The sequence below is a fragment of the Zingiber officinale genome, chromosome 3A (assembly GCF_018446385.1).
Source record: "Zingiber officinale cultivar Zhangliang chromosome 3A, Zo_v1.1, whole genome shotgun sequence".
Classification (NCBI taxonomy): Eukaryota; Viridiplantae; Streptophyta; class Magnoliopsida; order Zingiberales; family Zingiberaceae; genus Zingiber; species Zingiber officinale.
In genome coordinates this window covers 20,741,279-20,767,475 of record NC_055990.1, presented here as the reverse complement: position 1 = coordinate 20,767,475, position 26,197 = coordinate 20,741,279, and the positions used below count along the sequence as shown (strand labels likewise).

Sequence of the window (26,197 nt, the reverse complement as noted above, 5' to 3'; positions counted from 1 at the left end):
AATCACATAATTATTTTTCTTTTCTTTCTTTTCTGAATTTTCTATATTAAAGTAAATAAATACAAAAATTATTTCATCCAATGATGAAAAAATATTTTTTAATGATGAATCTAATATTTATCGAATATATAATATCAAGCCAACAATAAAGAAAAGTAATTAATTATATAAATAAAATTAATCAAATTAATTAATAAACCTATCAATAAATTTAATCAATTTATCAAAAGAAAAAAAAATAGTAATTGACTCATACAATAATATCAAAAAAAAGAAAAAAAAAACCTTTACTGCATGTCTGTACATGAATATGACATATTAAGTGAATAATAATGTAAAAATCTTTAAAAAATTAAAAGATTATACCGTTGAGAAATGAGCTCGAAGGAAATCTATCCAAAGATGAACAAATTTACTCTAACCCAGTGACGAAAAAAAGACAAAGAGAATCGAAGCTAAAATCTTTTACACCTATGATTCCACGGTTACAAAGAAAAATAAGGAAGACAACAACACCTATCAATTTTTATTTAATAAACTGCACGTGCCAAGCAATAGGGAAAAAAAATCGAGGAACAAGGCTGAATTTTTTTTTAGTTTTATTTCTTTTTTAAGGATGGATAGGCCTGAAGCCCATAGGCTAGGATGGCTCCGCACCTGCTAGGCGACCTCACATAGGATTGCCTATCTCAACAACACAAGGCAACCTTGAGTGGGGCAGTGGTCCTCGATCGCACGAGCCTACTTTCACATTCGCATGGGGCGGCCATGCATGGCCGATCCAGACCCGATTGAGTTGGGAGAAATTTAACTGTATTGTATAATTGAGAGGAAGGAAATTATATTCTGTCCTAGTTAGATATGATATAGATGATGGACACATAATATTTTTAATGTAATGATCGAGATCATGAACTAACGATCTAGAATTTATCTCATGCAACTGACATGTTGTGTATCTATATATACTTCGATATTAGAAAGACCTAAGGATGTCAATTTTCCCTGTGAATTTGGGGTCCTGCGGGGAAAATCTGAAATGGGGATGGGGATCCCCGATTTTTCGGGGATGGGACGGGTATGGGAATACTATCCCCATCTCCGAACCCGCCCCGAATATTATTATTATTAATATTAATAAATAATAATATGATTTTTTTAAAAATATTAATAATAGTGTTAATATTAATATTAAAATTTTTAAAAATATTATTAATAATAATATTTTTGATATTGATATTAATATTAATATTATCATTAATAATTATTATTAAATAATAATAATAATAATATAAATTAAATTTAGAAATGGGACGGGGATGGGGAATCCCCGAACCCGAAAAAATGAGAACGGGGTGGGGATGGGAATGACAAATCTGCCCCCGCCCCGCCCCGCCCCATTGCCATCTCTAGAAAAACCGTTAATGTAACGGATCTACATTAGGTAGTCACAAAATAATAAAAAAAATAATTCACAAATATATTCATAAATTAATCTGTAAACAGAGGAAAAAAAATAATTATCCTTTATAACGAAATAAACGGAAAAAGATTTTCATCGTCAAATTATATCTACATTTCTATTTTCTCCAAGTAAACAGGCCTTAGTGAACAAACAATCAAATATCATAACTGATTATTAAAATGAACAATTCACTTATACATTTTTATCAGAATTAAGATGCTTTTAAAATTACTAGTCCGATAAAATTATTTACTTCATAACTGACTATTATTTTAAAAAACAATGAAATACGAATATGAAATAGGCCCAATGGGCCCAATAGGCCTATTGTGATGCCAATAAGCCCATTCGGTAACCATGAAAAATGAGTCCACTTGGGCAGCCTTCCAGTTTGATTTCTCTTCCTCCTCTCGAATCCCTAACCTTCTCGATGGATTCGTTCCAAGGTCGCCGCTTCGCCGGCGGTGGCGGTGGAGATCTCCAGCAGCCGCAGCAGAACCCTTTCCCTAATCCCTACCATCATCAACCCCAATCTCATTCCCTTCCTGCCTCTAGTTATCCCTTCCCGCCTCCGCCTCCTAACCACAACCACTATCCGTCTCCTCCTCCTCCTCCCCCTCCGCATCATATTTCCTCTCAGAATCAGCCGCCTCCACCGCAGTGGGTTCATCCGGATGGCCACTTTCAGCAGCAGCAGCAGCATCACCCGGCTTTTCCACCGCCCTATCCATCGCCTTACGCAGCGCAGCCCGTGCAGCAACATCAGTACCCTCCTCACTCTTCGCTCCACCATGCGCCGCAGATGCAGCCGCCTCCGCTCCCCCCTTCTGCTTACCCTCCGCCACCGCATCAGGTTCGTTTTGAAGAAATGATCCTAAGGAGCTAGCTGCATATATTTATTTAATATCGAAGGATTTTTTTCAGGGGTGGGGAGGCCAATCTTGGCCACAGAATCAGGCATGGGAATACTCAGGTCAGACTTAGGTTATAGTTGATGCACGGAATTCATTCTATTCATCATTAATTATTGAAGACATCTTATTCCATGTCATCGCTTCATAAATCATGCATTTTTGTCATCTATTACATTTTATTCCTTATCCTAGCATAGCTTTTAAATTTCATTGCCCTTTGTGGTTAGAAAATCTCTAGAGACTTTGTTTATCTAGTAACTGAACATCACAATAGATATTTTGTAATGATGCAAATAGAAAACAACCACAGATCTAAACCAACTGCATGATTCTAGGAAGAATAAATACGGATAACTGAGAAAACAATTTGCTAGCCTCTTGCTTCTGTTGCTTTGGAGAGGTGCTGATGGGTATTTTGGGTTTCAAAACCATAAGACACAAGCCTCAAAGTGTTTAATTTGATTTGGTATAGCACTAGAGCTGACCTCCTTGTAGGGGTTTCTTTTTTCCATAACAAATAAATGCTAGCATATTTATAAATTCTTACACCTGCCTTCTAGGTTCCAGGAGAAACAATCTCTTCTTTCTCAAATAACCCCTCTGATTATACACTAATCTATAGACATTCAAAGATATTCAAAACTGAAACCACAAGCTAGAATACTATGAAAAAACTTTTACTATCAAAAGCAAGGAAAATATTAGTTCTTTGCAATTTTGTAAATTATATAAGCTCATTTTATATATCTTTTTACCTAGCTGGCCCTTTTTTCTGAGACCTGAAGATTATAATTAGGAATCAAGGATGTGTCTTTGTCGGATCTATCATATATTGACATATGTTAGTTATTTATGATTAAATTGCTTTCCAATGGAAATTGAATAAACTTATTGGCATTGGTCTTCCACAATTTGGTTGTTTCTTTACTTATTTAAGATTTTATATATCTTTTTACCTAGCTGGCCCTTTTTTCTGAGACCTGAAGATTATAATTAGGAATCAAGGATGTGTCTTTGTCGGATCTATCATATATTGACATATGTTAGTTATTTATGATTAAATTGCTTTCCAATGGAAATTGAATAAACTTATTGGCATTGGTCTTCCACAATTTGGTTGTTTCTTTACTTATTTAAGATTGTTTTCCATGCAACACCATGCTATATACACTTTTTAACTGCATTCATCAGGATCTGTTCATGTTATGACTTTATACTTCAGTCCATCTTTAGTGCGAGTCTCAAGCTTTTTTGAATACACCTAGGCTGGAGGCATTTTTCATTCTAGAGAAGTCACAGTGTGTTCACAGGATCAATTTTCTTTAGAAAGCCTCCTCACTTCTTGAAAGCTCATAGTGACACTACTCTAGACTGCCTTCTGACTTTTTAAGACAATCATGGTATATGGAGATTGACAGTTTTCTTTTGCTTTTCCATTTATTAGAATCCAATTGTTCTCCTTGACCATCCTTCAAGTTAAGTAGCTGGATTCCATTGGGCCCACAATTTACAAAGTTCTCTTTCCTTGAAATGCTTAGACTTGAAAACATTTTATTAGAAGGTTTCTATTGCTTATATGCTGGTTATTTGCCTTCTATTTCTTTCAGAAAGAAACCTAACATATAATGCTGTGGATGACTGGGCTGCTCGAGCAAAAGCATGGGCAACTGCCAAATCAGGGACAGATATCCATCATAGTCATCCTCAGGTTGTGCCTGAGGGAAAAACAGAAGTGCATAGTCATACTTATCGTGATCAATATCAAGCCACAATGGGTCCTCCTACAGATGCTCAACAATCTTTGCTTTCTCAGTCCACTAACCAACAGCCACCCCATTTTTCAATGAATCAACAGAAACAAGTTGACCATGCATATCTCTCTGCTTCATTGGCCTCTGGTCCAATTTATGTAGGAGACATGCATATCCATTCCACTACTGGAGAAGAAGCTGCTGCCCAACGGAAGGATCATACTTCGCCTGGGGAAAATTTTGGGCGTACGCCATCCATTTTTGAGCAGGAGGTACCTTATAGTTATTCTTCTATCCCAGGTAAAGTTCCTTGTAGTAATTTCATTTGCATCTGGATGATGTACCAATTTCCAGGACCATAATCTTAGTTGGATTGTTATTTTCTCCTTCTCATTGGTTTTAGAAAGGCGTTTTGTAGCTTAGCATTATATGTTACATTGTATTTCATACACAAACAAGCTTGTGGTTGTGAAGTATTTTCAGTTTCACTGTTTATGTTAGTCAGAACACTGTATAAATTCTTCAAGAGCAATTAGTTATTGATGGTTTTTAGTTTCTGCTTACATTTATTTCTAGTAGCTACTTACTGTTATTGCTACAAGCAATTGCATATATGATGACTTCAAAGAAAAATATTTTTCTTAGACAATCATTTGCTACAATGTAAAATATTTTTCTTGAAGAAAAGTTTTATTAAACGGCAGTTACACCTGTTATATGGAGTTGAATGTTGTGCTATTAAACGAGTGCATAAGCAAAAGATGAGAGTCGCGGAAATGAGGATGTTAAGGTGGATGTGCAAACATGATAGAAATGAGAATTTAAGAGAGAAAGTTGGTTTTTGCGCCTATTAAAGAAAAACACACATTTAAGATGATATGAGCATATATTTACATGTCCAATAAATGTCCTAGTTAGGATACACACATTAATAGAGGAAGAAGGTGATCAAAGAAAACTTGGTTAGTGATGATAAAGAAAAATAAAATTCATTTAAATATAGATGAAGATATAATAGGAGATTGAACCCAATGGCGAAGGAGGATCTATATAGCTGACCCCACTTAGTGTGATTATGGTTGTTGTTGTGATCATTTGCTACACTGTTTGCAACAATTTCCTTTCTGATATTTTACTATGGTGGTTTCATTTCTGTGATTATCTTGCAAATCCAATTGAATGAATGTAAATGTTAAATGCTTACTGCTCTAGAATGGAATTAAACCTGTTGCTCAGATTGCTTATATTTTTGCAATATGAAAATCTTTTATATTACTTTTGCCTCCTGTTATATGTAAAGGTAATTCCTCTTATTAAGCCGCAGCACTGATAAATTTTATTATTATGACTGTTATCACTTTGGAACTCATTTGCAAAATGGCAGATTATGATGAAGACACTTTATAGTATATGATCAATATCATAAGAGATTAAATATGTCTGAAGAGATTTCTGAGGTTGACTGCCTTGTGATAGAATAATGATGTTGGAACTCAAGTATTTCAATGCTTTTAGCATAAACTGTGTTCAACAGTTGTGGATAACTCGATATAGTGCATTCTAGCTGGATAGTTTGTATTGGTTAGTCATGCCACTCAAGGATTATTGGCATAAAAAGATAGGGAAAAACTGCTATTAAGTTTAATTTCTTTAGCTCAAGTTTAGAATAATTGTTATATAAAAGCAGTAGAAAAGAAAGTTGTTGAAGATAAAGTCATCAATGTTTAAATGATAACATAAAGTGAATAAGCTCATTTGATATCTTGATGATCTTATGTGGTGCTTGTGACTGTGTATTAGTGTCTGTGGCATCATGGAATGATAACATAGTGAAGATGGGCTGTATCCTCATCAGCTTCTTAGAATTGTTGCGATCTTTGCCAGGGGAAGAGGGGAAGGGAGGCAGTCTCTTATTGTTTTATGATTTTGGTCAAGGCTTCCCTAGACAGCCTGACCAGAAAAGAGCATGCTTCAAGGTTGGAATAAAAAAAACTACTGATCTAATAACTGTGTATCAAGTTTGTAACTTCGGTTAAATTACTGAGGCTGTAATTCTTTCTTGTTGATATACTGATCTGCATGTTAGAAAGCCACTATGATGCAGCACAAGCGGAGATTGAGGGTTGGGTGGTTTGGGAAGTAGTAATTTGGAATGAAGTGGTAAAGGGATTGTAGAAACTTAGGTATCATACCTAAGGATGCCTAGGCATCAGATTGTATTAAGAAATGTAGAAACTACATCTAAGGGTTCCTAGGCATCAGACCATAGAGAGATTGTATCACACAATCACACAACCAAAGAGAACTCTCAAAACTTTGATATCTTTTCCATATTCCAGCATTCCAGCATTACAGCAGGACTCACAAAGGACTCAAGCAACATAAATACTAGTAGATAGACTCATTGAAAACACAAAAGACTCATAAAGATACATAGGAAGACTCACAGATAGGAAACTTAAAAGACTCATACATATGCTACAATTTTCCAAGCATGGGAAATTAAAGCATATTGGAATTGTTGGTCACTTTAATGCTGACTTTTTGACTTCAACCCTTAGGAATTGATTAACTTTATATCATTTCCCAAGTATACTTATTATCTTCCAAGACATACCAAATTAATAGTGGAGTTTTAGAATCTTTATTTCTGCGCTTATAGACTTTTAATGGAGTTTGCCACGTCTCCATCACACTATCTATCAGTTTTGAATTTTGGACTGCTTCCTGGATTTTTGGTCCATATTTTTTTTTCAGCCATTTCTTAATTATCATCGTTATAAGTTGAGAAAGTTGATTTCTTTTATAAGAGCAAACTCTGTGTTCTTGACAGTGTCCATTTCACTTTCATTGAATAGAAGTGTACATTTTTTTGCTTGTGCCACAATCTTCTGCAAGTGACTTTTGATTGTAAACACAGGTAACAGAGACACTGTTAGTAAGTTACATCTGCCTGCATTATCCACACAAAAAGGCTTTGCTCATCCACCACCAGCATTTACTAATCCAAATGTAGCTGTTGATCAGTATGATTTGACCCATTGTGGACAGTCTGCTAAGTATGCAACTGATCCCAGCAACATGCCTCTTGATTTTGAATCTAGGCCTCTCTTGGGCCTTGAATCACATTCAAAAATCAGTTATGTTCCCATTCCATCTGAGTCTATGGGAATGATGGATCATGATGCGATTACCATGCCTGCTCATGCTTGGGCTCCTCCAGCTGCTCCAGCAGTTCTTCCCCAAGTTTCCATTTCTGAATCAGTATCACAGGTCACAACTGGTGTTTCATAACCATGTAGTTTGTGTATTTGAATTTCTGATCTGAATTCATTTTTTTTAGTACAGTTGGATCATCCTTTTGTTCCACACCCTACCTTAGGGCCACAACCATCACCAGTCTATGGAAGGTTGATGGGGCCTGAATTTCGGCCTAGTGTGCCACCTACTAGTCCTCCTTTTGGTTTAGTCACAGGGACATCTCTTAATCATGCAACAATAATGCCTGCTGATGCAAGTGCCAATTTTAATCTTTCAGGACGTCCAAAAAAAGTAGGTTGGATTGTGTACTTTGAATTTTCATTTTGTTCAATGTTAAGTGTAACCAACATTTTTGTTTCTAAATCAAGGCTGCAGTACCTAATTGGCTTCGAGAAGAAATCATAAAAAATAAGTCATCGATTGCAAGTACTTATGTCGGTCATCAAAGTGGGAATTCTTACAATTCTATGGGACTGGAGGATGATGATAAATTGTATAGGACAGGTGATCAAATTGACAACAAGAGTGCTGATTCAACCAAATCTTCTGTAGACGAGGATGATGACGAGGTTTTGCCTTAGATTTTGATGTCAAAATATTATGATATTGGACTTTCTTTTTTATGCTGAATCATATAGCTGCAGTGCATTTAATCAAGCTTGCTTATTCACTTATTATACATGGTTTTATGTGCAAACATAAGAAAGAGTATTATCTTTTGAATACTCTGATGGTTCCTAGGTCAATGCATATGTTGTCTCTATAGGAAGTGCTTGTCTTCGTTTATGGTAATATAGCAAAACATACATGTAAAACCACAGTAGTATCTCACAAGAAAAACAGTGTAAAGTTAACTTTAATGTTTAGATATTGACTGGTGAACCTCACAGAATACCTGAAAATTGTGACACGCAGAAGCGAGCATGTTAAGCATTTGAATGAGGTGATGGCTCCCAGATTATGGTTTTAGGAGCATCTTATATATAAGGGTAAACTGTCCAGTAAGTTTTGGTACATCTCATCACTCACACCATGTGACCATTTAATTCTGAAATAAAGATAATTATGCTATGATTACATCTTAATCCTTATGTGTTGGTCATTGATGTTTATCCCATTCTTGTGCCTTGATATTCTCAATTAGAGGTTGTTAGAATTTAGGACAACCTAACATAGCTCTGGTAACAATCTAAAATGTTAGGTATTTTACTCTGTCAGGTTGGGTTTTGGTATTTTACACTGACACACAAATGTAAGAAAATAAAATTTGATTCATTTGAACTGGTTTAAATGAACCCTAAGCTACTCTATTTGGTAGCTTATAACTTTTAAGGGACAAATTCCTTTCTTACCAGTGTGATTTTGTGAATGTTATATATATCTATATAATTAAATTTATTGTAATATGTCATGTCTGATTCAAATATATATATATATATATATATATATATATTTTATGTGAAATTATGAATTGGATGTATTTATTGGTATACTGTATTGTATATATGTTAATCAGTTCTATTGATATATTTATATTTTATATGTTTTGGATACTGACTGCATATCTTTTTTTATCATATATTCACTATTTAGTGGGTCGATCATATACCATTTGCATGCACTTGTTGAAACCTTAACTGTGATAGCTTTAGACAGTTAAGAGAACACTATATTTGTTGTCCTGCCTTTGTCTGCTGCAGTCTAATCACCTACTTGATGATGTGGCACTATACTTGCTGCATAGTATGCCCTAGTTTTGATCTTCTCAAGGGGAAATATTTCCCCCTATACCATTAAATTGATATTAAGAGAACCTAGCACAATTAATATGAGTTACCCCCTTTCATTTGGTAGTCATAACCAAATGTGATTTTATAAACCACATTTAAAATAAATCTGAAAACATTTAAAATAGGTATGAAAAATATGCATAAAAATATATATGAGAAAAGTATAGAAAGCATATTTAGAATATTGTGAAACTGGGGAATGTAGACGCCATGAGACTTGATGATGGAAACGCTGACATGAATTGATACACTCCTACATAATTGGAAGTGGCTTGTGGCTGCCAGGAGTATGTAGTGACTTTATTCTAACTCAAAATCATGTGTGGTCTTGTACTTTTTGTGTATACCTAGTGTTCATTTGAAAGATAGTTGTTTGATATTCTTCTTGAGATTTCAATAAACATTATTTTTTCTATTTTGGTTCCTCAACTAGGATTGTAGCTGAATGATTCATAAGATTGTTTAAATTGTAAAATTACCTAGTGGAATGACAAATGAACATGCAAGGTGAACGTTAGAGAGATTAAAGTTTACATGGTATTTACCTGATGACTCTGATTGAGTGGAGATTTTGATCTGGCACTACCAGTTTATCTCACGTTCTGAAATTTGTCAGTTGCCAGATGGCTATTCATATTTGTGAATTGAACTCTAATGTTGAATTCTTGTTGTACAGAAAGTCTGATGAAAAAATTATCATTTTTTAGCTGAGGAATTTATCATTCTTCCTTGATGATTTTATTTTACTATTGAAATTAATCCCATTACATGAACTTATTTTCTTATATATTTATTTCTCAATATCACTTCTCTTTGTTACTGTTGGTGCCACTTTTTCTTGAGTAGCATGCTTACATTTAAAATTTTGTAGTTTGTTAGTTGATCAATAGTCTTTTATCAGCTTTATCCTGCTTTCCATTGCCATTATCTGTTATAACTAGTATTTACTTATGATATATTATTTTCTTAACTCTAGCAACATATATTACAAGGATGCATCTATAAAGTTTATGGAAGCTAGAATTTTGTTTTATATGTAGCTTCTATTTATCTTTGCCTAAATGCCTTTGTTGGTCTCTGGAATTATTCATTACAAGCTTTGTAAATTCTGTCAATTGGCTTTCGTACTAGCTTTTGTAATTCCAATTATGCTATTGCCCTTGCACTATGAAGTTAGATTTCTTTTATAATCAGAAGAAAGTGCTTTCAATTTTTTTTCTTTTTGTTGTAAAATCCAGCTTTATATTGTGTAGGATGGAGCTGAAGCTGTTAGATCAGCAGCAGTAAACCAGGAGATAAAACGCGTGCTAACTGAAGTTTTGTTGAAGGTTTTCTTTCTCACTGGATGTCTATTCTTAATATTTCTCAGTGTGCATTTGTAGTGCTTATCTTGTTTGAACCAGCAGGTTACAGATGAGCTTTTTGATGAAATTGCTATGAAAGTTCTTGATGAAGATGATCTAATTGATGAAAGTAAAGAATCTCTTTATAAACAATTGAAAGTTTTACATTCTTCTGTTGAAGGTTTAACTTGTCCTGGGCTCTTAACTTCTCACATCTTTCCCTGCAGTGACTGAGAACAAAGAATTAGGAAATCTTAAGGTCCCTATTGTAGGAGTATCGACAACTAAGGCTTCTGCAAAGGTTTTGGCAACAGTTGAAGAAGACCAGACTGAAAATGGTGTTCATGTAAGTTCTGGCATGCGGTCTCCTGCAGGTGATATTCTGGGTCTTGCTAGTTATGCTTCCGATGAGGATGAGGATGAGGATGTAGCCAAAAACTCCAAATCATTATCAGTTAATGAAAGTAGGTCTTCTGAAAATGAACCAAGAAATGGTGAGATTGAGAAGAATTTAAATAACAAGGGGCCTCTAAGAGATCCAGATGGTGTTGCTAATGGAAGATTAGAATCCATTGGTTCTTCTAAGTCCAATTCAAGAAATCATGTTGCAAATTCTGTCAGGACGGATCCCACAGTTTCTGACAGTAAATTACCCAATCGTGCTAAGGAACCAAAAGATTCCTCTGTCACTAGTTCACAACATCTACCTCACAAGAATGATCTTCCATCTGAAATTTCTTCAGATGGTTACAATGTTTCAGAGTCAAAAGGTAAGACAGTTAGTAATAAAGTTATGAAAGTGGAAAATGCACTTACTGCTAATGCAGTTGGAGAATCTCTAACTGCTGAGGAGCATGCAAGGGAATTGAAAAAGTTTAACAGCAGCGAAAGATACCCAGAAAAGAGGAGTTATAGCAAAGAAACTGTTAAGAAAGAATCACATATCACAGGAAAATCAATCAGTGAGGTTTCTGATTGCACTGAGACAATCAATTATGAAAACAAACGATTGAAAGAAAGTGCTAAAGGGAGGAATAATTCAAATGATACAACTGAGGAAAGGAGTAAAAGACGAGCAAATTCCAAGGAGTCTGATGCAAAAGGTCATGATAGCATCAACAACAAAAAGATGGGTGTTGTAAAAGATAAAAAGGAAAGAGACAAAGAGGATACTGAAAGGAAAACAGATAAATCAAAGGACAACAGAGAAGGTAAGTCTAAACGCGATACAAAGGATTCAAGGTATGTCAGTAGAAAATCACCTAGTCAAAGGAGTAGAAGTAGCAAGGAAGGTTCCTTGCACAGTCATGGTATTTCAAATGACGAATCATGTGAGGTGTCAAAAAGGAGGTATGCTATGGTTTCTTTATTGAGCTAGCATATGTTTCCTGCTCACCTTGATAAATCTAATCTCAATTTAGGAGGATGCATTCTCGTTCACCATCACCAAGCAGATCCAAGGCCAGGTATTATAGAACATCTTTCATGATCTTTTTGCCTAATCAAGAGTTGAGATTAAACCATGTAGCAGTCTTCATTCTTGACCTTTCTTTGCATTTGACTTGTATATAGTTCTTTCTAGGGAAGTTTTATCCTTCTAAGTTGTTCGGAATATAAATGTATTTTTATACAGCGGTTAGTCAATCCACTTTAACATGGTTATGCAACTGGAGCCTCTGTATTTGAATACTCCCCATGTCACTATCATGCATGTGATGGATTTAGGTCAATGAATTTAGTTTGTCTTTGACACATGAAAAGAGAGGAGAGGGTATTGAGAATATAAATGTCTACTGGACCACCGGTCACTTCAGAGTTGAGCATTGTGACAAGTCATCAACCAATCAACCTTAACATGAATATTGAATTTTCAGTTGCCCAATTTGCACATGCTCATTAAATAAATTAGTAAGATTTTACTGACACTAGATGTAGGTCATTTCAGTTGATTTGGGGATTTACTGCATCTCTTTCAAAACTTACTAGTCTAACATGTGAAAAATAATGGTATAAGCTGGAGGTTGAGAGACCCTAATCAAGTTACTGGAAGATCAATGTTTAAGTTAGCTCAACAAATTTATGGGAGGTTCAAATATATTATTCATGCCTGTATCTCTAGGTCCTGTCCCACTATCTTTTGGTAATCCTTAAAGTGTTGTTGCTGATTTATGCCTGCTCTTTGTTTGTGTTTGCACTTCACATCTTATTCAGATATTGGAAACCAGGATTAGCTATAGATCTTTTAAACCAAAATTTAGGTTCCAATGTGGAAATCTCCATGTGCATACTGATTAGTGCATGCTAATTTTAAGGAAGAATTATCACACTTAAAGCCTCTTGGCAAACTCCATACTATTTAGTTAAGTGTTTTTTATAGGAAATTTATTCTAATATGATGGGTTTAGTGTTATTGGTTGAAATTGCAAATTTTCTATTTCAAGCTTTGTTGGTGTTGGCTGTAAGGATAATTTTGCCATGGAGCTCTTCAGATAACTTTCCCTGTCAATGTAGCCAACTCGCTTTTTTATGCCATATGCTACCTGACGGATAAGGACAAAAGCAGATCAAAAGTTGTCCAAAGTTCTAATAATTACTTTGGAATAAGCTTTACAAGAATTGATTTTACTTTCCCTTTCAGTGAAGGCAATTCACGATATCCTCAATATATCTCATGCTTGTCCTTACTTGAAGGTAGGGTTTCCTCCTAAACTTTCATGTTCTCAGATGCTTCAGGATGTACTCTAACATTGTTGACAAACAGAACTTTGAAATCTTTCTTTTTTGATACGTTGGGAATTCTTTTTAGCTGTCACATATTTAGCCTTTCTCTAGTTTGTTTGTGATGGTTAATTTACCAGTCTTGACTTGTGTAAAACCGTGTTTCTTAAAGAAACTGATAAATAGCTTGCAGGTTGAGTTGAGGGAGTAAAGAATTCAGAAACACATTGTTTTTTCAAATGCTTTTACTTACCAAATTAGTATTCATGTTTCAATTTCTAGACAAGTATCGCGGCCTCCAAATAGGAAGCACTCTCATCACAGGCATTCTCCTTATTCTTCTGAACGGAGGTTAGTCATGAAATTTCCATCATTTTTGAGGTTAACATTGTATGTTGCACCTAAAAACAATTTTCATCCAGGTGAATGTGAATTGAGCTCGAAGGCTCTGCTTCCTTCAAATTGGTTTTATTTTTTATGTAGCTATTGATAAAAGTTCTTTTATTTTTGTTACAGGAGGTCTAGATCTGGCACACCAGTTCATCGAAGGCGATAAACCTGAGAGTAACAGAGAAGGTGGTCCATGTTTGTTTGTTTGGAAGTAGTGGAAAACTACTACTAGTATGAATGTACCTCGATAAAACTATCGTCGGAGAAAGTGGATCAGCAATCAAGCATGCATGCGCACCTGGCAGAGGAACATGAGCTTTTGATCAATAGTGTTTTTTAGATCTGCCAATGGTCTTTTCAGATGGCAGATATGTTTGCAGTGCTAAATGGATTTGTAATCACAAATTGGTAAATGAAAGTGGCATTTGTTAGAAAGCCAAATGGAGTTAGATCTCTACATTATTTTAACTTTATTTACCTACATCTTGTTTGTTAATGTGCAGTATCCAACTGAAATGGCATGTCATGAATGATGATAAACCGTCAAGTTTGGGTGGATGTTTCTGATGACATGGTCCAAACAATTAATGATTTAGTTCTGATTTAAGGCAGAAAATATATATAATCAAAAAGGTAATTCCTAAGCTTTGTGCATTTGTTGCATGTGAAAATTGTGTCATAACTTTGTGCATTTGGTGTCCTTATTAGATATTAGATATTTAGGAAGCTTTTCGTTTTTTCCTAAGAATATGAATCGGAGTGAGAATCATTGTATTATGAAATGAGAATGGGTATGAGCATGGATGTCATTCTTAAAAATAATGTTTGGTTGGTTGTATATTTTCTATCGGAATAAATTAAAATTTTTTTTTTACCTTTAAAGGAAAATAAGAGAAAAAAATAAATGTGAGAAAAAGATGAATGTGAGAGAAAAATATGATGAAAGAGAATGATGAGAGAAAAAAATATGATAAGAGAGAAAGTGTGATGAGAAAAATAGAGAGAAAGTGTGATGAGAGAAAATTAGAAAAGAAAGTGTGATAGGAGAGAGCATAATGAGAGAAGATGAGAGAAAAAAATATGATATGAGAGAAAGTATGATAGGAGCGGATAAAAATATAAAATGTAATGAGAAAAAATGAGGAGAGTGTGATGAGAGAGATTGAGGAGAGAGAAAGTATCGTGAAAGAAAAAGTATGATGAAAGAGAAAATGTGATGAGAAAAAAAGAGAACAGTGAGTGTGATGGGAGAGATTGAGGAGAGAAAATATAATGAGGGAGAAAATATGATGAGAGAAAGTGTGTTGAGGAAAAAAAGAGGGAGTATGACAAGAGAGATTAAGGAGAGAGAAAGTGTGATGAGACCGAAAGTGATGAGAAAAAAAAAGAGAAAAGAGAGTGTGATGGGAGAGATTGAGGAGAGAGAAAGTATGATGAGAAAAAGAAGAAAGACAGTGCGATGGAAGAAATTGAGAGAGAAAGTATGATGAGAGCGAAAGTGTGATTAGAAAAAAAAAAGAGAAAAGAGAGTGTAATGGGAGAGATTGAGGAGAGAGAAAGTATGATGAGAAAAAAAGAAGAAAAATAATGCGATGGAAGAGATTGAGGAGAGAGAAAGCATGATGTGAGAGAAAGTGTAATGAGAAAAAAATAGGAAAGAAAATGTGATAGGAGAGATTGAGAGAGAAAGCGTGTGATAAAATAATAAGAGAAAATATGATGAGAGAGAACAAAGAAAGAGAAGTAATGAAAGAAAAAATAAATAAATATATTTTGATATTTGATATTAAGAGAAAATTTTAATTTTAGATCGAGGATATTTTTAAGATAAGAGATATTTTGATTATGAAAATAGTATAATGACTCATTGAAAGAGAGGTACATGAGAATGAGTTATTATCTAATTTCAAGGATCCATTCCCTTATTTGTATTCCTATTCCTATAATCCAAACATTAACAATGACAATCAATAATTCTCATTCTCATTTCCTACTCATATTCCCCTAAAGCAAACACTCTCTTATTTAATCAGTGAAGGTACTGAATAGGTTAGTAAAAACCTTTTTATTAATTGATAAAATATCAGGTTTTACATGTCCTTGATAAAAGTAGCTCCTTTTTTTCCCATCGGTTTTATCATGTAGTTACAGAATACTACAACATATAAATACTTGGAAAGCTCTGCTAGTTCAAGCTCTGGCTTCAGCAACATTTGCAGTGTATTTGTGCTTCAGGTAAGCTTTGATAAATGGTTCGAGTTCGCCATCCATCACCGATGAGATATCAGAGGTCTCATGCCCAGTTCGCACATCTTTTACAAGCTTGTATGGGTGGAAGACGTAGTTGCGGATCTGCTGACCCCACTCTGCCTTCACTGCATCACCTCTTATCTGTTTGATTTCAGAAGCCCGCTGTTCCTCGGCAATCACTAGCAGTTTGGCTTTCAAACGCGCGAGGGCCTTTATCTTGTTAGCCAATTGAGTTCTTTCCTCTGGAACAGGAAAACAAAATGGTTTTACTGATGAAACTACTCATAACTTTTGCTCGAGCATGCTAAACTGACAGCCGAACTTGATAATTTAACAGGTTTGTTCCTAATAGAAATTATAACAAGAAGATGCAAACCATGAGTCTCAACTATTTGAGATTGGTTACATGGTCCCAAATGATCCTTACACCAATTTCACTTGTCTAATTATAATATTTATTTACTTGTTTTCAAGTCTGTCGTAGTTCATGAATAGTACTTGACATAGTTATGCATTAACTCTCAAAAACAAGCTATTGTTTATTTGGCATTAAGTTTCATTTCATGATAAGTACAAGCAGATACCAAAGGTTCAGCTAAGCTCACTTAAGATAAGCTATTAGTCTAACCCTAAAAGACAGATCATGACACATGAGTCGTGCGAAAATTGGTCATGTTTCGGAATAAACAATACTAGTGTTCAACACATATTGGGAATATGAGAATCAAAGTGGAAAAGGTTGTTTCAACTTTTATCATCATTTACTAGTTAATTTCATTTAAAAGAAATGAGTTTGTTTCAACTAACTCCTTATAAGACAAACCTGTACAGCGAACTGCAACTCCAGTGGGAATGTGAACGATCCGAACAGCTGTTTCCACTTTGTTCACGTTCTGTCCTCCTTTTCCTCCAGCCCTAGAATAGCTGATTTCCAGGTCTTCTTCGGGTATATCTACATCTAGAGATTCTTCAGGAAGAAGGGGCATAACTTCCACACCGGAAAAGCTAGTCTGCAGGTAGCATTACAGAGAATTAGAATATTCATCAATCATCATCTCCATTATTGCAAGATTTTTTGCAGGCGAAACTTATCAAAATCAACACTGCAAGCATGAAACCTCAAATGACACTGGAGTCGTTACAGATCGTAAAATATGCCAGTGTCCATCAATAACAATATCACATGGCAAGAAAACATTGCAGGGAATCAATATCATTCGCATAGATCTTTTCAGTAGATGGATTTCATTAGAGAAAAGAGTCATCAACAGCAGACTGAAATGGATACATATACGAAAACAAGTTTGGAAATGAGGATGGTGGAATGCAAATGTGTGGCAGGACAACTAATAGGATACCTTTTACATTGTAACAAGATTTGCAGGCAGAGTTAATTGATGAACACTGAGATGATTGTCTAATCGACACAACTTTCAGAGTCTACAAAACAGTACAGCAGTGAATGTATTTTTCATTACCTGGCGAAGGCCTTTAGCATTGAATGGTGATTGGCGAACAATACGGTGTGTTCCTTTCTCTCCTGACAGATACCCGTAGGCACAACGACCTTCAATTTCAATTGAAGCTGATTTAATTCCAGCTTCCTCTCCAGGAGATTTCTCAACCACCTTTGTCTTGTATCCTTGCTTCTCTCCCCACCTCACATACATGCGAAGTAGCATATCTGCCCAATCCTGCACTGGATATCATGCAAAAGTCTTACTAGAAGAGAAGTGCACATGAAATATTCATTCCATGGACCAAGAACAGGTAATTAGTGTCAGGTTGTCTGCAATTACTTCTTCAAGAATTGGAACACGCAGACTTTATCAACTGAACTTGGCAATCACATACTTCAAGTTAGTTAATTATGTTATTAGAAGACTGTATATGGATCTATCTTCATAGCACAAAGCTAAAACTTGCAGTGTTTAATTGTTAGAATGATCAAATTCTATTGATTTGAGCAAATTCCATTACACTCCAGATGTTTCCTCTTTGATTAAGATCAGTTTGACTTATACAGGCTTTCTCTAACAATCAACATATTACACAGATAAGATAACTAATCACCAATTGCTAAATGTTCCATGTTAACAAACAGACAATATAATCCAGGAAAAAATGGATGCATACCTGCGCATCAGTACCGCCAGCACCAGCTGTTATAGTAACTACTGCACCTTCCTTGTCATAAGGCCCAGAAAGAAGTTGTGTCAACTCAAACCGATCTAGAGCCTTACTTAACCCTCTAATTATCTTAGAAGCCTCTTGTAGGAGACTACTATCTATAGTTTCTAACTCTTCAGTCAGCGCCACTATTGTTTCAGCTTCTTCAACCTACAATCACAAAATAAAAACATAATTTTATTAGTTTCTTAAGGTAACGAGAGTTATCATTCAGCTTATAATCATCCAAGGACATAGATTTCTACAAATATTTATTTAACCAAAATGTATGATGAAGAGGAAAAGTATAATTTTCAACATTTATTACTATTTCAACTTCAAATGAATCATTGTTGTATCCCTTGCGACATTATCAAAGGAGAGAATCAAAGATAATGGTGCTGTTTTCTGTTGGGAAGAGGCCATAAGATTTCTTTCTGACCTTATATTGCCATTGATGCTTTTGTTTTTGAAACAATCAAAAGTTTTCAACATCCAAACCTGAGATTTAAAATCATTGAGCAACTTGATTTTCTCTTTCACATCAGTCAAGGAAAGAAGTATTTCCTGTGCCTTTGCTCGATCATCCCATAGAGAATCATCTGCAGCCTTCTTCTCCAGTGAAGCAAGATCAGCTTCTAACAGTTCCAGACCAGCTGACATCCTTATGTCTTCCACACGCACTGCAGCAACTTCAACATCCTTTCTCAATGCATAGAAATCTGCATTTTTCACAATCTAACTAAGTTGTTGGATCTTTTGATTCACCCTAAGGATTGTAAGAACGATTGATACTAAAAGAAGAAAATAGTGGAACACAAAACGTCGAACTAATAAGCATAAATAGCATGAATAAACCAAGCAATCTATCAGAAATCAAAAAAGTATTACACTGATTTTCAACAGGAGTACATTTTTATATGAATTATACCTGATTGTTAGTGATGATTGTACTCTAGTTACATACCTTGCATAGCCCATTCTGTTTCCGAAGTGGCACTCACGCTTGACTGACCACTAGAAACTGCGAGGTGGACTGAACCAAACGAACAGACCAAATTAGTGGGGGAAAAAACCGTTTCACCAGTAAAAGAATAACCTTTTCCTCGTCTAATAGAAAGCCAATGAGGGTTTTCTAATGAACGAACCGACTTGATGAATAAAAAGGCGATCTTGGTCCGCACTACAAGGTTCGAAATAAAAAAAGAACCATTTTCCTGGTAAAATCGCAAGCCAAAGAGGGTTTTCGAAAGAGGATTTTACCTGGGTGGGGAAGAGAAGGTTTTAGAGGTTTGGAGAAGAGAGACAACGCTGCTGTGGGACTCGGAGTGGGTACGGAGAATACCCGGAGGGATCTGCCGCCGCCGCCGCCGTTGGTGGAGACAGATAAGGGAGTTGGAGGGATCTTGAGCGCAGACCGGAGCATCGTCCTCGCGGTCTCCATGGACGAAGGGAGAAAGAGGATAACGTTTCGCCGGGTTTGAATCAGGAAAATTTTATAATTTAAAAATAATACCTATAAAAATAAATAAAAAAGAATATATATATATATATATATATATACACATTATGATACTATGCGCAAAGCTTAATTTACGTACGCAACTGTCGACGTGGCATCCTACTTGTTTTGTTTTTTTACCTTATATTTTTCTTTCCTCTGCCGCATCAATTAAAATTTCCTTTTATTTCTAAACATAATAGGGAGGAGTCTCACGATGAGGGACGACGGTAAGGGCAGCGTGGCGTCTGCGGCTCTCGACAGACAGCGACAACAGCGACAAAAGACGACGGGAATCGACGAGCGAGGAATGCCGAGACAAGGGCTGCGAGGATCAGAGAGCGACGAAGGGGGCCAGTGCCGGCTTAAGGCATAGGCCTTTAAGGCCTATGCCAGGGGGCCAGTGCCGGCTTAAGGCATAGGCCTTTAAGGCCTATGCCTAGGGCCCCAATAAAATTGAGGCCCATTAGTATTAAATTTTCTTAAATATATTTAATAATTAAAATTTAATTTTGTCAAATGATAAAACCGTTGCTTTTGAAATATAATCCTTCGATTTCCACAAGTCAAAGTCAGTTATCAATTCCAATGAAAACTTTAATTAATTCCAATGAAACTTTAATTAATGATATCTTAATTATAATTATTTTATTCATATATAATTCTATTAAAGCTATCAACCTTCTACATTTGAATTTCATTTTCTTTTCTTCACACAATCACATTCTTCTCATATTCTCATTACTAATTCTCTCAAATTTCATTCTTTGAATTTTTTCTCCTTCGTCGCCGCATCAGTGATTCTCTCAACTCTCAATCTCAGAAGACGTCCTTCGTCTTCCTCGATCATCTGGTAATACTTTTTCCGATTTTTTCTTCTTTATCGAAATATTCTTTATTGTTTTGTATAAATAATAAATTATAGATAGAATGAATCCAAATATCTTAGAAAAATAGATCATTAGCAATTGACCAATTGTATGAAAATTTTCTCTCCATATTTTATTTTTCGATGCAAGCAAATTACTAGCATTACTATTTACTAACCTGATTTATGCAATTAAAAAATCATAAAATATGATTCATAAATTTTTAATACTTTTTAACTACAATAATCTGATTTATTATATACTTGTTAGACGGTTAGTTGTTAAGTACAGTTTATTATATACTATTTAAATTGATTAATGCAAATTAAATTTAATATTTTTATTTTCTTATTATATTTGTGCAGGTAATAGTCGAAGTTTGAAATATCATTAAATTAAAACTACATTGCGAAATCATGTTTTATTGTTAATTTAATTTTATATAATTTTATTTTGATAAAATAGTAGAGACTTATATTTTCTTTGTTATTATTATTTTAATATAAATATGTCTGTAAAAAAATATGATTCTGGATATATGAAACGTATAAAAAAATAAAAATAGAAGAATTTATCCAATCTCAAAAAGGTGCACTTGATAGATTTATTATTAATAATCAAAATCAAAATTCAGAAAATAATACAATTGAAAATTTAAATGAAAAATTAATTGAATTTTCACCGTAGGATAATACTTTAGGACAAACAGAAATCTATCCAGAACTTTCTAATGATCATAAATCGAATTCATCAAATATTAATATTAATGAAGAAAATAATTGTAGTTCAGGAGAAGAAAAAGATGACTTAATAGACCATGAAGATAATTTTTTAATTAATATTGATGAAACTATTATTCAAAATATATATGATCCAGTACAATGGAAAAATATAAATACCAATTTAATAGATTTATTAGTTGAAAAAGGTCCAATTAGAGAAATCAATATTTCTTTTCCAAATGATGAAAATTCTAGACATTTTTCTATAATTCATTACATTCGAAAATTGCCAAATGGAGAAAAACATGATAGAAAATGGTTAATATATTCAAAAAAAATTAGATAAAGTATTTTGTTTTTGTTGTAAATTATTTAGTCAAAAATCAATTACAGTTCAATTAGCAAATGAAGGATGTCGAGATTGGAAAAATCTTAGTACATGTTACCTGATATTGATGGTTTAGATTTATTTTTAGAATTAAAAGTTTTAAAAGAAATAATAAATCCAGAATTAAAAACCGCACTTGAGGTATTGAACCTTATAAAAAAATTAAATTCTTTTCCTAATGCATGGATAGCTTATAGAATATTATTAACTATACCAGTTAGTGTAGCTTCGACAGAAAGAAGTTTTTCAAAATTAAAATTAATAAAATCTTATTTACGTTCAACAATATCTCAAGAAAGATTAAATAATCTAGCAATTTTATCAATTGAAAAAAATTATTATCAAAACTTGAATATAGAAATTTAATTAATAATTTTGCATCTCAAAAAGCTAGAAAACTAAATTTTATATAAAAATTTACTTTTAAATTAATATTTATTTTTTTTAAAAAAAAATTAAACCTACCATTGTCGGTCCAAGTCCGAATGAAAAAGGGTGAGGGGAAATATTTTTTTAAAAAAAAAATATTAAAGACCTAATTTTTTTTTGGCCTAGGGCCTCATGAAACCTTGAGACGGCCCTGAAGGGGGCTCTCGACAGACAGTGGCGGCAGCGACGAAAGATGGCAAGGATCGGCGAGAGAGGAAGAGGAACGTCGAGGTGGGGATCGACAAGCGGCCTCGCGGGAACTTCGTCGCTGAGAGGTTAGGTTTTAGAAATAAAAGGAAATTTCAATTGATGTGGCAGAGGAAAGAAAAATAAAAGGCAAAAAAAAACTATGTGCGAGCTTATTTTGCGCACCTGTGCACAATTATCGACGTGGCATCCTACTTGTTTTTTTTTTTACCTTTTATTTTTCTTTCCTCTGTCACATCAATTGATAATAAGAAAGGGTCTCACGATGAGGAACGACGGTATATATATATATATATATATATATATATATATATATATTACCTCATCAATTTTTTTTTAATTTAAGATTTAATATCTAGGTTACAGAAGGCGAAAATTAAAAGAAAAAAATAACACTACCTACTACAATAAAATATATATATATATATATATATATATATATATATATATATATATATATATATATGGGGGTAATGTACTCATATAATCTCTTTAAAATTCATGATTTAATTCTGAATTACAATGTAACATATTTTTCAATAAAAATATAAATCTGAGATATTGGACTTTTAATGGTGAACATTTTCATATTTATCCTAATGATTTATAAAAAAACTTTTGTGAAATCATTGGTAAAGACTGTAACTTTGTCCGAATGACTGGATAACTGCGGCTTAAAAAAAACTATAATTTTATCATCCATGAGTATAAATGTATATGCTCAAGGAAGAAAGAAAGATTTGCATGGAGTTAAATTGGAAGTTCTTTAATTTTTAAAGAACTATAACAAATGTAACTCTATTTGGTAAAGAAGTTGACTACAAGTAGAGTTTAATTCACTCGAATTGCTCATAGTTTAAGTAAAGTGAAATCGACTTAGCTAATCAATTGAAAATTTAGATGAGGTAAATATATACAAAGGTTTGAAGGTAGTCTGTAGTGAGTTTGAAGTGAGGATTATGGGATAACAATCTAGCATAATTTTAAAAAATTTAGTGAGTTGATGTAAGGACATTCCTTTTTATTAGAATTGTCAAGAACATTTCTTTTTTTATTATTTATTATCAAAATAACGTTTCATTTTACCTTAATATATATGTTTTATTTTTAAAAATTATCCTTAGTTTTTTTAGTATTATTATAACAGTTATAAGACCATAACTGTTATATAATTATAGTAGCTATAATCATATAACTAATACATAATTGTAGTAGTCATAATTCTATAGATGTTATAACTATAATGTTATAATAATTAATAACTATAATCTCATAGCTACTATAATATAATAATAATAATTAGTATTAATAGGAAATAAATTATGTAGGTTATAGCAACTATGATCGTGCCATACTTATTTTTTACCAGTGTTGATAATAATTACAGTATTCATATTATAATAGTTATGAACAATAGAAGATACTATAACATAATTGATCCTATTCGAAAATGTGAAGCTGGAAAGTTGGGAGGTGGTGGCTTCACTGACCAAATGCAGGCTTCGCTCCATTTTGCAAAACAAACAACGTCAGTGTCGGACCAGGGAAGGTGTCTCTGGTGTTGGCCCTCCGACGCTCAAGTCAGTCACCAGAATGTGGAGAAAAGAGGAGTAACAGTAGAACTTAATAATAACGTGTACCTCTGTCGATGAAGGATCCCCCTTTATATAGAGCCCTGGTGAGCAGCGTGCGTACTTCTTGAGGTATGAGCCATGTGTCCCATGAAAGGGCTTTGCCAGGAAAGTACTACTGACACCATACCTTAATAAGACATGCATATCCATGACACGACAGTAGAAGCTTCTGTCGTACAATATGTCTGTCGACCATGTCTCGTGTTAGCGGCACTATCTCCCAAAACGATGTTGAGAGATACTACAGTGATCCCGTTGCTAGGTCGAGTGGGGTAGCCGCTCGGCCGGGACCCCTCCACTCTGTCAACCTCGATGGCTCCCCTATGCAATGGTTTTATAACACATGCCTTCTCCTCGTTCAGGCAGGCTACTCGGTCTCCCTCAACATCCTGTTGCTCCGTCTCGAGCATCGCCTGTTTTGCATCATCCCGAGCCGAATGGGGGTCGGTTCGGACCCATATCCTACCAGTCGGGGACTAACCGCCCGACCGGTCATTGCCCTTATCCTCCGTTCAGCCCTTTGGCACCCAGGCGTTGACCACCTTGATTTTGACCTCTACCTTGGCAGTTAACCTCGTGCCAGGTAGGCCTCCCTCCATCGCCGCATCACAAGTCTCCCCCTCAAGTCTAGTCGAAGGAGGCTGCAAATCCGACTGACTAGACCAGTAATCTTCGGTGGCTACCATGCCTTCGTCGTTTGACTTCGCGTCACCCGACTGGTCATGTAGACACCATTTGGCACAAGCCCCTCAAAGTCAGTTGTGCCTCCATTGTTCAATGGTATGATAACTGCATAACCACGCCGCTCACCCGATGAGTGGCAACACTTGGAGAAAAAAATTCTTTTCCTGCGCTCCTCAGCCGAGCGTCCTGACGTCATCGAGATTTCTCGAAGATTGTGTAAATCTCCAATCATTATGGCCGAGAACGCGGTCATACCTTTTAATTAAGCCTCATTAATGTCGTCCGGTGATTGAGTGCCACGTGCCCTCCTTTCTGCAGCCACACATTTTGTTGGACCCCGTGGTTATTTTGATGTGATCAACCAAGTTTAGGTTAGGTCCTGTTTGTCTGATCCCTGTGTCTAAGTGTGTAGGAGCTTAGGAGCGTAGGAAGTCGAGCGGAAGACGCAGCTAGCGAGAAGGGCGGCACGGGAAGGGAACCGACGGGCTCGGTGTGTCCGAAGGACGAGAGAGCTGCGGAAGAGTACACCGGTGGGCGAGAAGAACGTGCGTGGCGTTCGAGGGACGTAAAGCCGAGACGGAAGACTGCTCGAGGAGAAGGCCGGGAATTGAGTTCGGGTGAGCCCTATTCCGGTTGGCTGAAATCACCCAAGCAAACCGAACCAGAGCAAGTCAACCGGGAGTTGACTTGGCAAGTGTTCAGTCAACCGAACGCTATGATCAGTCGACCGAACCCCTATCTTCAGAAGCCAGCCGTCGTAGCCACGTCAACATCCAATCGTTGGTTTATCGGTCGAACGGACCCTCTGATCGATCGACCGGACCCTCTGATCGGTCGACCGAACCGAAAATAAACCAGAAGACCTAGTCGAGCGTGCTGATCCGGCCAGCTCAGGGAGACCGTTGGCTGATCGGTCAACCGAACACAAGGATCGGTCAACCGAACCTAATCTCGATCCACAGAGCCTGCATCTAGGCGGAAAGCTGGGAGAGTTCATCAGGTTCGGTCGACCGAACCTGGGGATCGGTCGACCAATCCCTCTCGAGTCAAAACCTGATCCTGAAGATCAGGTGATCTGATAAGTTCTGGAACCCCTATATAAAGGGGTCTCGAACAGCTATTCGAAACAACAACTCTGTGCTTTCATTCTTAGCAACTTATGTGCTCTCAAAGTGTAAAAGACTTCTCTGCCTTCAAAGAAGAAGACGTTTCTAGTGCGCTTTCCAACCGCCTTAGATTAACAACCGTCTCGGTTGTAACCAAGTCAAATAGCTGAGTCGTCTCTCTTTTTGTTTCTGTCATTTAATTTATAATACTCTTGTTGCTTTCATTTTGAGTTAAAGTTCTTTGAGGAGGGTATACTTTTTGAGTGACAGACAATTCACCCCCCTCTTGCCGGTTCCACTGCACCAACAAGTGGTATCAGAGCCTAACAGCCTCAGAAGGACTAACCGTCGTCTGAAGCATAAAGATCAGGACAATCACCGACGCGAGCTTTCATCCCCCAAAGTTCGACGGAGATTTCGCTACATGGAAGCGAAAAATGGAGGTATTCTTTAAAACAGATTTTGACATTCTTATTACAAAGAAATATGGTTTTGCAACTCCAAAAGACAAAGAAGAATGTCAATGGACAAAGAAGGAGCAGGCTGATTTCGTGGCTAACGGAAAGGCTGAGTTCCACTTGCTCAGCGTTCTTCCGCCCCAGAAGG

General features: G+C 35.5%; 2 protein-coding genes across 4 annotated transcripts; one reads left to right on the top strand and one right to left on the bottom strand.

The window, feature by feature from the left end:
• The first annotated feature begins 1,843 nt into the window (after positions 1-1,843).
• LOC122051330 (protein SON-like) lies at positions 1,844-14,276 on the top strand. Of its 3 annotated transcripts, none has more exons than XR_006131429.1 (12): positions 1,844-2,318; positions 2,390-2,438; positions 3,987-4,430; positions 7,051-7,403; positions 7,479-7,682; positions 7,760-7,960; positions 10,435-10,509; positions 10,588-10,654; positions 10,752-11,874; positions 11,946-11,990; positions 13,525-14,040; positions 14,136-14,276. XR_006131429.1 is itself a non-coding variant. In XM_042612406.1 (12 exons), the coding sequence occupies exons 1-12, from the start codon at positions 1,896-1,898 to the stop codon at positions 13,796-13,798; spliced, it is 3,093 nt and encodes a 1,030-aa protein (XP_042468340.1). In that variant the 5' UTR covers positions 1,845-1,895; the 3' UTR covers positions 13,799-14,128. The 3 variants fall into 3 exon arrangements, 2 of the variants coding, with proteins under 2 accessions (XP_042468338.1, XP_042468340.1); XM_042612406.1 differs by lacking the exon at positions 14,136-14,276 and having other exon boundaries at positions 1,845-2,318; positions 13,525-13,593; positions 13,759-14,128; XM_042612404.1 differs by lacking the exon at positions 14,136-14,276 and having other exon boundaries at positions 13,525-14,128.
• A 1,404-nt stretch (positions 14,277-15,680) lies between these two features.
• On the bottom strand, positions 15,681-19,532 carry LOC122051329 (peptide chain release factor PrfB1, chloroplastic-like). The gene is made up of 7 exons (XM_042612403.1): positions 19,315-19,532; positions 19,019-19,087; positions 18,553-18,773; positions 18,019-18,222; positions 17,361-17,576; positions 16,706-16,892; positions 15,681-16,124 (listed from the first exon to the last, which is right to left on the bottom strand). The coding sequence occupies exons 1-7, from the start codon at positions 19,493-19,495 to the stop codon at positions 15,823-15,825; spliced, it is 1,380 nt and encodes a 459-aa protein (XP_042468337.1). The 5' UTR covers positions 19,496-19,532; the 3' UTR covers positions 15,681-15,822.
• Between the last annotated feature and the right edge of the window lie 6,665 nt (positions 19,533-26,197).

What these genes read in the sequence shown, in the direction of transcription:
- LOC122051330 (XM_042612404.1), top strand. Translation starts at nt 1,896, where the DNA reads ATGGATTCGTTCCAAGGTCGCCGCTTCGCCGGCGGTGGCGGTGGAGAT. An exon ending in ACCCTCCGCCACCGCATCAG is followed by an intron (nt 2,319 to 2,389) that starts GTTCGTTTTGAA and finishes GATTTTTTTCAG; the next exon opens with GGGTGGGGAGGCCAATCTTG. An exon ending in TCAGGCATGGGAATACTCAG is followed by an intron (nt 2,439 to 3,986) that starts GTCAGACTTAGG and finishes TATTTCTTTCAG; the next exon opens with AAAGAAACCTAACATATAAT.
- LOC122051329 (XM_042612403.1), bottom strand. Translation starts at nt 19,495, where the DNA reads ATGGAGACCGCGAGGACGATGCTCCGGTCTGCGCTCAAGATCCCTCCA. An exon ending in CTGGCGGTACTGATGCGCAG is followed by an intron (nt 17,577 to 18,018) that starts GTATGCATCCAT and finishes TATCCAGTGCAG; the next exon opens with GATTGGGCAGATATGCTACT. An exon ending in ATGCTAAAGGCCTTCGCCAG is followed by an intron (nt 16,893 to 17,360) that starts GTAATGAAAAAT and finishes TGCTACCTGCAG; the next exon opens with ACTAGCTTTTCCGGTGTGGA.